The sequence below is a fragment of the Bos mutus genome, chromosome 5, assembly GCF_027580195.1.
Source record: "Bos mutus isolate GX-2022 chromosome 5, NWIPB_WYAK_1.1, whole genome shotgun sequence".
Taxonomy (NCBI): domain Eukaryota; kingdom Metazoa; phylum Chordata; class Mammalia; order Artiodactyla; family Bovidae; genus Bos; species Bos mutus.
The window spans coordinates 28,710,018-28,721,895 of NC_091621.1; the positions used below are offsets into that span (position 1 = coordinate 28,710,018).

Genomic DNA, 11,878 nt, shown 5'->3' on the forward strand with positions numbered 1-11,878 from the left:
GAAAAGTTATTTAGCTGTAACTGAATCACTTTTCATAACAATATCAGAGTTATAAAAGAATTCAAACCAAGCTTGTGTGGTTTCTTTCTTTTTCATTAGCTAAGGCAAATCTAGGGGAACTTGGGGAAAAATAATTTTTAAACATCAGTTTACTGTGAACTAGAATTTTTACATTTTCCTGTCAGCATCTAATATTTTTCTGTGTTCTGTGAAGTTGGCTTCAGCTGTTCTGGAGGCTGTGGAGAACAACACTTTAAGCATTGAACCAGTGGGATTACAACCTGTTCGATTCGTGAAAGCATCTGCAGTTGAATGCGGAGGACCAAAGTATGTTTTCACAATCATGTCTTGTGGAAGAATACTGAGTTTTAAAAATTTATGTGTTGTAGTTATTCTAATTTTTTCTGGTTTTAAATATGGTTAAATCTCTCGTCAGTTTTCTGTTTAGAGTCTGTGCAGCCCAGAGACCAACCCGCAGGCAGTGTGGGGATTTCAGATGTATCGTCAGTGGAGAGCTCTTTAATTACAGACCTGTACGTGGGATCCAGGTAGATCAGGTGTCAGAAACTTTTTTTGTAAACCACATATTGTAATCTATTACCTGATTATGAAATCTCTTTAATGGGTCATAAGCAGATTTTTTGTTGTTGTTGTACTTTTCATGTTCTGGGCTTTTTGTATAAAATATTTCTTCTTGAAATTTGCTTCAAAAATAATTTGAAAAGACAGTGAATTAGACCGGGTCTTACCAAGCATGAAAACAGGGTACCAAAAGACTTGGCTAGTACTTTTCTTCAGTAGTCTCATTGTAAAGCTTTCTCACTTTGGTAAAGAAACGTTTCTGTCTTCATGTGTAAGAAATATTTGACAGTTGTGTACCTTCACGGGTGACCACATTTCATAGCAGAACAAGCCTTTTTCCAACCAGTTATGGGAGAAAAAGATTGAAACCAGCAGTACCCAAAACCTTTGGGACAGCTGTTTAAAAGGTGACTTTGAAAGATTTAGGGGAAGCTGCTTAGTTGGTTAAAAACTAGATCAGTATAAGGGGACTGAAGAGCCTAGGAGAGCTCATGTGCGTGCATGCTAAGTCACTCAGTTGTGTCCCAGTCTCTGCCACCCCATGGACCATATAGCCTGCCAGGCTCCTCTGTCCATGAGATTCTCCAGGCAAGAATACTGGAGTGTGTTGTCATACCCTCATCCAGAGGATCTTCCCCACCCAGGGATCGAACCCACATCTCTTATGTCTCCTGCAGGTTCTTTACCACTAGGAGGCCCAAGAGAGCTCCTAGCTAGCAACAGTTGAATCCTGTCAGGCAGGCTATTTGAAGGCAAAAGAGGAAACAGCTGGTTGAGATTAACTGCTAGGTCTGTTAAAACCAGTTGTGGGAGTTGTGTCGTTCTTCCTGTTTCCTGTTATGCACATTGCACTCTCAGCAGGATCAGTCAGTGCTGGTATTTGGGTAACTTATTTTTTTAGTCCTGTGTTTGTTCGTGAGCCGCAAGTCTGTCTACCTAGAGTTGTGTCCTGTTTTACACTCCCATGCAACCCACTCTTGCCTGGAAAATCCCATGGACAGAGGAGCCTGGTGGGCTGCAGTCCATGAGGTCGCGAAGAGTTGGACACGACTGAAGCGACTTAGCAGCAGCAGCCACACTTGTAGTATGGTGGCCTCTGAATTTTGGGGAAGAGATTTACATTCCTAAATTCTACTCATCAACAAACTCCTATCGTTAATGATAGCAGTTTTTAGCAGTTTTTATTGTAGGATTTTAAATTTATGGTTGCATTGTATCTATCCCACATATTAAATGTGCAGTATCATCAAATGAAGTCTCAGTTACAGTAGATTTTTACAATATTTTAGTAAAATAATTATACTGAATGAAAGTGAAAGTCACTCAATCATGTCCACCTGTTTGTGACCCCATGGAATTCTCCAGGCCAGGATACTCTAGTGGGTAGCCTTTCCCTTCTCCAGGGGATCTTTCCAACCCAGGGATCAAATCCAGGTCTGCATTGCAGGTGGATTCTTTACCAGATGAGCCAGAAGGGAAGCCAAGAATTCTGGAGTGGGTAGCCTGTCCCTTCTCCCGTGGATCTTCCCAACCCAGGAATCAAAGGGGGTCTTCTGCATTGCAGGTGGATTCTTTACCAACTGAGCTATTTAGGGAACAATTAAGGGTATTGTTGTGCTTGTGGAAATGGGGCCAGAAGCCAAGATGTTTGCAGTGCATATTGTGTGGAGAAAACCAAAGGAAAATGTTGTCTTTTTTTTTTGAATGAAACGTGAAGTATGGCCCCGGCTAAGGCTCTTGTGGATGAGATTGTCAAGACAGTCACTAAGTGAATGGCATAGTGCTCTGGGAATTTTGTGGAAGGCAAAGTCATTCCACTGGTGGTGATCAGAACTGTTATTAGAGGGGCTTTGGTTTGATCTGGGTTTTGGAAGTGTGGATGGAATTTGGATAACAAAGACTGAAGAAGAGGTAACTGCGTTCAGTGGATGATGAGTGTACGGGGAGGAAAGATGTGTAAAGAAAGGAGTTAGAGGTGACTGGATGGGTGATGTGAACTTTTGGAAGTTAATAGGGCTCTGGTTTACAAGATGATAGATGCAGACTTAGACACGTTGACATTCTTGAGTGAAAATGGCAAGCAGGGATTTGAAATCTTGGGACTAGAGCTATTGAGATACTGAGATATGTTTTTTTGTTTTTTTTTTTTTAATCGGAATTAGAGGTCAGAAGACTTAGCATTGAATTCTAGCTCAAATAAAAATATATTAGCTTCAGAAATGAGATAACTTAAACACTTTATTATTTTAAAAGTTGATACTTAAAACCATTTTACCTGAGTCATTTGCAAGTTAGAAAAATAGTGGACAAACAGATATATGTCTGCTTCCAGAAGAGCGGTGTAAAGGTGATTTTTATCAGTTTGATGGTTACTTTTTTCTCTTGTGTAAATTATGCTTAAAATAGTATAGTTCTAAGGACTTTTAACACTTGTGCCTTAAATTTCTTGATTGTCCATCCTCAAGCTAGTAGTAGTGCTTTTAAATATTATTATAGATCATTAAAGGCATTTTCTAATAAAGGAACAGTGAGGTGAAATCTCTTTGAAAAGGTAAGAATTCTTCTGTGATTCGAATTGCCAGAATTATTCTTTTTTAAGTAACCATTTGTTGTGTGTTTGCTTAATATGGAGCCACATTCATTTCATATTTCTCGTAAGTATAGCTGAAAATTCAACGTCTAGTTAATACATTTTTCTTTATGACTTATAATGTCCTATAAAATGCTATTGGCCACTTTATTTTACTTTAGAGCTACACTAAGTTTGCATTGACAAGAAGTGGTAGCTGTCTTTAGTCAAGCTTCTAATTTAGCAGGGTGACAGCTGGGCTTCTGTGAGTCCAACCTGATCTTGTTGAGCACGTAGAGTGACAGGTGGCCTTCACTTAACCAGCAACCACTGAATGTCTGCTCTCTGCCAGGTGGATACTTATTGTCAGGCATTTAAAGATGAATACAGTACATTCCCTGCTCTCAAGAGGCTTTCACCCTATTGTAGCCTGAAAACCCTCATACATGTTATAGTATGCGAAGAAGAAGGTCTGTATGTCTAAATGTAGTATGTACTCTTTGTGTAATTGTAATTGTTAAGATGCAATGTATTTGTAAGATATCTTATTCCTTTGTATTTCTCAGGCCTAGGTGCCATGTTAAATGCATATACACCAACCCAACACACCAAAAAGTATCCCATCTGGAAACTGTTGTCCTGCAGGGTATCAGTAGCATGTTTTGAGACTTGAACAGTTACTTTTAAGTTTTTTTCAACTAAAACAGAAGTTGAGATCAGATCAGTCACTCAGTCGTGTCCGACTCTTTGCGACCCCATGAATCGCAGCACGCCAGGCCTCCCTGTCCATCACCAACTCCTGGAGTTCACTCAGACTCACATCCATTGAGTCAGTGATGCCATCCAGCCATTTCATCCTCTGTCGTCCCCTTCTCCTCCTGCCCCCAATCCCTCCCAGCATCAGAGTCTTTTCCAATGAGTCAGCTCTTCGCATGACGTGGCCAAAGTACTGGAGTTTCAGCTTTAGCATCATTCTTTCCAAAGAAATCCCAGGGCTGATCTCCTTCAGAATGGACTGGTTGGATCTCCTTGCAGTCCAAGGGACTCTCAAGAGTCTTCTCCAACACCACAGTTCAAAAGCATCAATTCTTTGGCGCTCAGCCTTCTTCACAGTCCAACTCTCACATCCATACATGACCACAGGAAAAACCGTAGCCTTGACTAGACAAACCTTTGTTGGCAAAATAATGTCTCTGCTTTTGAATATGCTATCTAGGTTGGTCATAACTTTCCTTCTAAGGAGTAAGCGTCTTTTAATTTCATGGCTGCAGTTGAAGTCCCGGTGGAAAGCTGTGACCTGCCCTGCAGCTGATTACTTATTTGTAACTTTGTTCCTGGTTAGGACATATATTAGAGAACGAAAAGGCAACCCACTCCAATACTCTTGCCTGGAAAATCCCATGGATAGAGGAGCTGGTAGGCTACAGTCCAAGGGGTCTCAAAGAGTCGGATATGACTGAGCGACTTCATTTCACTTACTTCATACTTTATCACTGAAGAAGGAAATGGCAACCCACTGCAGTATTCTTGCCTGGAGAATCCCATGGACAGGGGATCCTGGCGGGCCATGGTCCATGGGGTCGCAGAGAGTTGGACACGACTGAAGTGACTGAGCAAGGACATATATTAAAACATCTAGCTTTTATTTCTAGAACCATCCTGAATGCTATGCTATAAATTTCTACTAGAATGTAAACCCTAGAGGGTAGGGCTTTTGTCTATGTCATCTTCACAGAGTGCCTGATAAAGGGTAGGTTGTCAAATATTTGTTGTCTGAATAAGTGTGTAACTTGTTCAGAAGGTAAAGGCAAAATGCTTTTAATTTTTTAAAACTAAAATTTATCCTTATTTTACAGAAAATGTGCTCTCACAGGTCAGAGCAAGTCCTGTAAACACAGAATTAAACTAGGGGACTCAAGCAACTACTACTACATTTCTCCTTTTTGCAGATACAGGGTAAGTAATGTAACTGTGAATTTTAATAAAGCTCTCTTTGACATGAAACATTTGACTGTTTAACATTCTTTTCTTTTTGGCCCAGATCACTTCTGTCTGTAACTTTTTCACATACATTCGGTACATTCAGCAGGGACTTGTGAAACAGCAAGATGGTGAGTGTCAATTCATTATAAAATATTTGCATGAAAGTTAAGTAAAAAGTATAGGACATAATAGTAATGCTCAAATAAACATTATTGGTACATGTATATTGAATCTCTTTTATAGGTCTAATGTGTGAAGAATTTGGGAACAAAAGCATCTTTTAAAACATGTTGTATTTAATCCTTAGATTTGCCACATTTTACTCTAATCTTGAGTTTGAAGCAGGATCAGTTTTAACGTTTAAGGAATATATGATAAACCAGATGGTAAATGTGAGAGGAGCATAAAGCCCGTTGAAAATACTCCTTAAGAAAACTGAGTGAAGTAAGCCAGAAAGAAAAACACCAATACAGTATACTAACACATATATATGGAATTTAGAAAGATGGTAACAATAACCCTGTATACGAGACAGCAAAAGAGACACTGATGTATAGAACAGTCTTATGGACTCTGTGGGAGAGGGAGAGGGTGGGAAGATTTGGGAGAATGGCATTGAAACGTGTATACTATCATGTATGAAACGAGATGCCAGTCCAGGTTCGATGCACGGTACTGGATGCTTGGGGCTGGTGCACTGGGACGACCCAGAGGGATGGTATGGGGAGGGAGGAGGGTTCAGGATGGGGAACACATGTATACCTGTGGCGGATTCATTTAGATATTTGGCAAAACTAATACAATATTGTAAAGTTTAAAAATAAAAAAAAAAAAGAAAACTGAACAAGCTCTAAATGTGATCAGGCTTATTTTAATTAGTGGAGCCCACAAGGCACTAAGCTTTTTCTGTATTTTCTCCTTTCACGTGTGAGTTAATAAAGTAGTTGTGAGGGTAATTCCGAATGGAGTAAAGATCACTGTCTTCTAAATCAACAGAAACGTGTAGATGATATATCCAGAGAGCTAACCTAGTGCCAGGGTGGCAGCATTTTTAATTGTAGTCTTTCATGATCAGTTATGGTTTTATAGTCGGATGTCTTAAATACCAGCCATAGAAACTAACATGACCTGACAGCTCCAAAATATATATATTTTTAATACATATGGTTGTTTTAAAACAGAAATAGCAGATACTGAGCTAGGGACAAGTCCATGCCAATTTTGTATTTGAAGTTGTGGAGAATTTTCTTGTTTATCTTTTTCTAGACCCTGAAAATTTTCTTATACTGAAAAACTGGTAAAAGCCTACTGTGTTTTAGTAATGTAAACCAGTGAATGTTAACCCTTTGGAAGAATTAGTTGTGTTGGTAAAAACTTAAGTTTAGCATTTTCAAACTCTGGTATATAAAACAGTCATTTGTTTATAATCCCATGTAATTAGGGTTTTTTTGTGTTTTTTTTTGGTAATTAGGTTTTAATGCCTAAAAGAATAGGGGTGAAATCTGTCTCTAATCAATATTGAATTTAAAAAGGCTGCAGAGCATACAAGCAGTCTTTAAACTGTACAGTACTTTTTATGACTGATAAAAATGCGAAGTCAAGTGGGCCTTAGGGAAGCGTCACTACGAACAAAGCTAGTGGAAGTGATGGAATTCTAAGGAATTTCAGATCCTTTAAAATGATGCTATTAAAGTGCCGCACTCAATATTCCAGCAAATTTGGAAAACTCAGCAGTGGCCACAGGACTGGAAAAGGTCAGTCTTCATTCCAATCCCAAAGAAAGGCAATGCCAAAGAATGCTCAAACTACCACACAATTGCACTCATCTCACATGCTAACAAAATTCTCCAAGCTAGGCTTCAACAGTGCATGAACCATGAACTTCCAGATGTTCCAGCTGTATTTAGAAAAGGCAGAGGAACCAGAGATCAAATTGCCAGCATCCGCTGGATCATCGAGAAACCAAGAGAGTTCGAGAAAAACAGCTACTTCTGCTTTATTGACTATGCCAAAATCTTTGACTGTGTGAATCACAACAAACTGTGGAAAATTCTTCATGAGATGGGAATACCAGACCATCTTAACTGCCTCCTGAGAAATCTGTATGCAGGTCAAGAAGCAACAGTTAGAACTGGATGTGGAACAACAGACTTGCTTCCAAATTGGAAAAGGCGTACATCAAAGCTGTGTATGGTCACCCTGCTTATTTAACTTACATGCAGAGTACATCATGAGAAATGCTGGGCTGGAAGAAGCACAAGCTGGAATCAAGCTGGAGTCAAGACTGCCGGGAGAAATATCAATAAACCTCAGACACGCAGATGATACCACCCTTATGGCAGAAAGCAAAGAACTAAAGAGCCTCTTGTTGAAGGTGAAAGAGGAGAGTGAAAAATTTGGCTTAAAATTCAACATTCAAAAAACTAAGATCATGGCATCCAGTCCCATCACTTCATGGCATATAGATGGGGAAACAATGGAAACAGTGACAGACTTTATTTTTGGGGGCTCCAAAATCACTCCGGATGGTGACTGCAGCCATGAATTTAAAAGGCGCTTGCTCCTTGGAAGAAAAGCTATGACCAAGCTTGCTGCTAAGTCGCTTCAGTCGTGTCCGACTCTGTGTGACCCCATAGACGGCAGCCCACCAGGCTCCGCTGTTCCTGGGATTCTCCAGGCAAGAACACTGGAGTGGGTTGTCATTTCCTTTTCCAATGCATGAAAGTGAAAAGTGGAAGTGAAGTTGCTCAGTCGTGTCCGACTCTTAGTGACCCCATGAACTGCAGCCTACCAGGCTCCTCCATCCATGGGATTTTCCAGGCAAGAGTACTGGAGTGGGGTGCCATTGCCTTCTCCGACAAAGCTATGACAGCATATTAAAAAGCAGAGACATTACTTTGCTGACAAAGGTCCATCTAGTCAAAGCTATGGTTTTTCCAGTAGTTAATGTATGGATGTGAGGGTTGGAGTATAAAGAAAGCTGAGTTTGGGTCATTTATTTTTCTGGAATTGAGCTGTAGAAGTTGCTTAAAAATTTTTGAGATTAGTTGTTTGTCAGTTGCTTCATTTGCTATTATTTTCTCCCATTCTGAAGGCTGTATTTTCACCTTGCTTATAGTTTCCTTTGTTGTGCAGAAGCTTTTAAGTTTAATTAGGTCCCATTTGTTTATTTTTGCTTTTATTTCCAGTATTCTGGGAGATGGGTCATAGAGGATCCTGCTGTGATGTATGTCAGAGAGTGTTTTGCCTATGTTCTCCTCTAGGAGTTTTATAGTTTCTGGTCATACATTTAGATCTTTAATCCATTTTGAGTTTATTTTTGTGTATGGTGTTAGAAAGTGGTCTAGTTTCATTCTTTTACAAGTAGTTGACCAGTTTTCCCAGCACCACTTGTTAAAGAGATTGTCTTTAATCAAAGAACTAAATAGACATTTCTCCAAAGAAGACATACAGATGGCTAACAAACACATGAAAAGATGCTCAACATCATTCATTATCAGAGAAATGCAAATCAAAACCACTATGAGGTACCATTTCACGCCAGTCAGAATGGCTGTGATCCAAAAGTCTACAAGCAATAAATGCTGGAGAGGGTGTGGAGAAAAGGGAACCCTCTTACACTGTTGGTGGGAATGCAAACTAGTACAGCCACTATGGAGAACAGTGTGGAGATTCCTTAAAAAACTGGAAATAGAACTGCCTTATGATCCAGCAGTCCCACTGCTGGGCATACATACTAAGGAAACCAGAATTGAAAGAGACACGTGTACCCCAATGTTCATCGCAGCACTGTTTATAATAGCCAGGACATGGAAGCAACCTAGATGTCCATCAGCAGATGAATGGATAAGAAAGCTGTGGTACATATACACAATGGAGTATTACTCAGCCATTAAAAAGAATACATTTGAATCAGTTCTAATGAGGTGGATGAAACTGGAGCCTATTATACAGAGTGAAGTAAGCCAGAAAGAAAAACACCAATACAGTATACTAACGCATATATATGGAATTTAGAAAGATGGTAACAATAACCCTGTGTACGAGACAGCAAAAGAGACACAGATGTATAGAACAGTCTTTTGGACTCTGTGGGAGAGGGAGAGGGTGGGATGATTTGGGAGAATGGTGTTGAAATACGTATAATATCATATATGGAATGAGTCGCCAGTCCAGGTTCGATGCACGATACTGGATGCTTGGGGCTGGTGCACTGGGATGACCCAGAGGGATGGTATGGGGAGGGAGGAGGGAGGAGGGTTCAGGATGGGGAACACATGTATACCTGTGGCGGATTCATTTCGATATTTGGCAAAACCAATACAGTATTGTAAAGTTTAAAAATAAAATAAAAAAAAAAAAGCTGAGTGCTGAAGAATTGATGCTTTTGAACTGTGGTGTTGGAGAAGACTCTTAAGAGTCCCTTGGACTGCAAGGAGATCCAAGCAGTCAATCCTAAAGGAAATCAGTCCTGAATATTCATTGGAAGGACTGATGTTGAAGCTGAAACTCCAATACTTTGGCCACCTGATGTGAAGAACTGACTCATTAGAAGACCCTGATGCTGGGCAAGATTGAAGGCAGGAGGAGAAGGGGACGACAGAGGATGAGCTGGTTGGATGGCATCACTGATTCAATGGACATGAGTCTGAGCAAGCTCCGGGAGTTGGTGATGGACAGGGAATCCTGGCGTGCTCCAGTCCATGGGCTCGCAGAGAGTTGGACACAACTGAGTGACTGAACTGACTTTTTCTGACTTTAATAAAATGGAAATCTTTTTTAATATCTGGTGGTAGGTAATACTATTTAAGCTTAAGAACAGATGATTTGTGCCAAATTGTCAAGCATATTTTTTCTCCTGGTTAAAAAAGAGTTTTTGTAGGGACAAATGAAAAGTACTCTACTTTATGGGAAGAAAGGGTCATAAGTGGTAGGGATTGACAGTTATGAAAGTGATGTCTTCTCTGGCTTCTCTTACCCTTTCATTTCACAGTATTTGGTACACATTATATACTGAGTGGGTTTGTAGTAAATTATTATTGATTTTACATTCTGTTTATTATCTGTGCCTTGTGCTGAAAAGGATTTAAGGCAGCTAAATGTAAAGCAGGGTTTCTCAGTCTTGGTACTATTACTCTTTTAAGCTGGATAATTCTTTATTGAGAGAGGCTGTCCTGTGCATTGTACGATGTTTTAGTAGCATCCCTGGGCTTTACTCACTAGACACGAATAATGAAAAACATTTCCAGACGTTGCCATATGCACACTGGGGGGCAGAATCTCCCTGGTTAAGAACCACTGATCTGAATCAGTCTAATCTGATAATATGTCAGAGGGAGACCTTTTATAATCTAAAACAGAGCCAACTTTTCCCCACTTAATAGAGGGGACTTACAGAAGCAGAGATAATAGAAATTTACAGCTTATCCTCTGAATTTATTTTTATTTCTAAGTGAGCTGTACACAGAATCTTTCCTTGTCATTACAAAGAATGTTACTAAAGTTCTCTGGACTGTCTCGTGTTTTCCTTTTTTCCTATTTACTGTGTTAGTTGTAATGAAAAGTGAAAAATGGCCAAGATATAGCAAACTAAGCAAGAAGATCCATAAGTGAGATGATAACTCTTGCACAATTGAGCATTGAGAATAGTTACTCAAGAAGGCAGCAACATTGCCAGTTACACAGGACACTGAAATGTCTACCATGGTAGTCATTGATAATATCTAACAAATTGTGATGGAAAAAGCAGTAAATATATTCATTAATAAAACTGGAATGCTCAGAAGTACATGGAAAAGTTAGTGTGAAACAGTGATAGGATGTTAAGCATTAGGTACATCATTAGAAGTGTCCAGTTGGCATTTCAACTAATCCTAAATTTTCATTGAAACAAAAAATAATTAAGATGATATTTTATGATTTATGTGTCCCTCTTTTCTGTTTGTGTAGTTGACCAAATGTTTTGGGAAGTTATGCAGTTGAGAAAAGAGATGTCATTGGCAAAGCTGGGCTATTTCAAAGAGGAACTCTAATGTTCTGCCTGGGACCATCCATGAACCTCCCTGAAGACCTGGAAAATGGCTGAATATTTTTACGGTTACTTGATATTTATTTCCAAGCAGCGGGTCCAAGACTTTTTCCCTCTTTTGCAGATTATACTAAGAAGTACTGTGATTTCTTTTTAAACTGACCTATGCTGTGTTTGCTTATTCTTTAGTTGAACACACTGTAAAGAATTACAGGTGTACTAGTGATTGTAATTTATAGTTGCAAAAAATAGCTAAATAAATAAACGTTAAATTGAGTGTGTTTTTGCTTTCTCTTCTAGCTCTGACATGGTGCGTAGGGTCATTTGAATTTGAACTGTAATTTTCAAACTGTGCAGCAACCTATGAAGGACAAGGAAGAAGGCTAAGTGGACAGGATCACCTTCCTCCCCCCACACCCACTAGAATGACTATTTTTGTCTGTTTTTATATGTTAGGATTAAAAGAAAAGACTTTATTTAAAGAAAGACTTCTTCTGAAAAGAAAGTTATCTATTTTAATCATTTGGTTCTAATTTAAAGAATCCCATTGTTGTGGTGATTAATTTAAATATATCAGATAGAAGACAGTCACATTTTATCCTAGAGATGCATTCTTTTGGCATCTTGATGTGATGCATCTGTACTTTATATTCGTTGAGCGCTGAGTAATCACTGAAAGGACATAAAGATAATATGATGTGTCCTCCAGGGAGTTG

At 39.3% G+C, this 11,878-nt stretch overlaps 1 protein-coding gene across 4 annotated transcripts in view; it reads left to right on the forward strand.

Annotated features, from left to right (window-relative positions):
* Positions 1-11,438, forward strand: part of RAB3IP (RAB3A interacting protein) — a 56,782-nt gene extending 45,344 nt beyond the window's left edge. For 3 of the 4 annotated variants that reach the window (XM_070370593.1, XM_070370591.1, XM_070370592.1), the window contains exons 8-11: positions 215-327; positions 5,008-5,107; positions 5,193-5,262; positions 11,084-11,438. In XM_070370593.1, coding sequence (XP_070226694.1) covers positions 215-327; positions 5,008-5,107; positions 5,193-5,262; positions 11,084-11,166 — 366 coding nt within the window. In that variant the 3' untranslated portion in view covers positions 11,167-11,438. The other variant, XM_070370594.1, reaches the window with a different exon arrangement.
* The last annotated feature ends 440 nt before the right edge of the window (positions 11,439-11,878 follow it).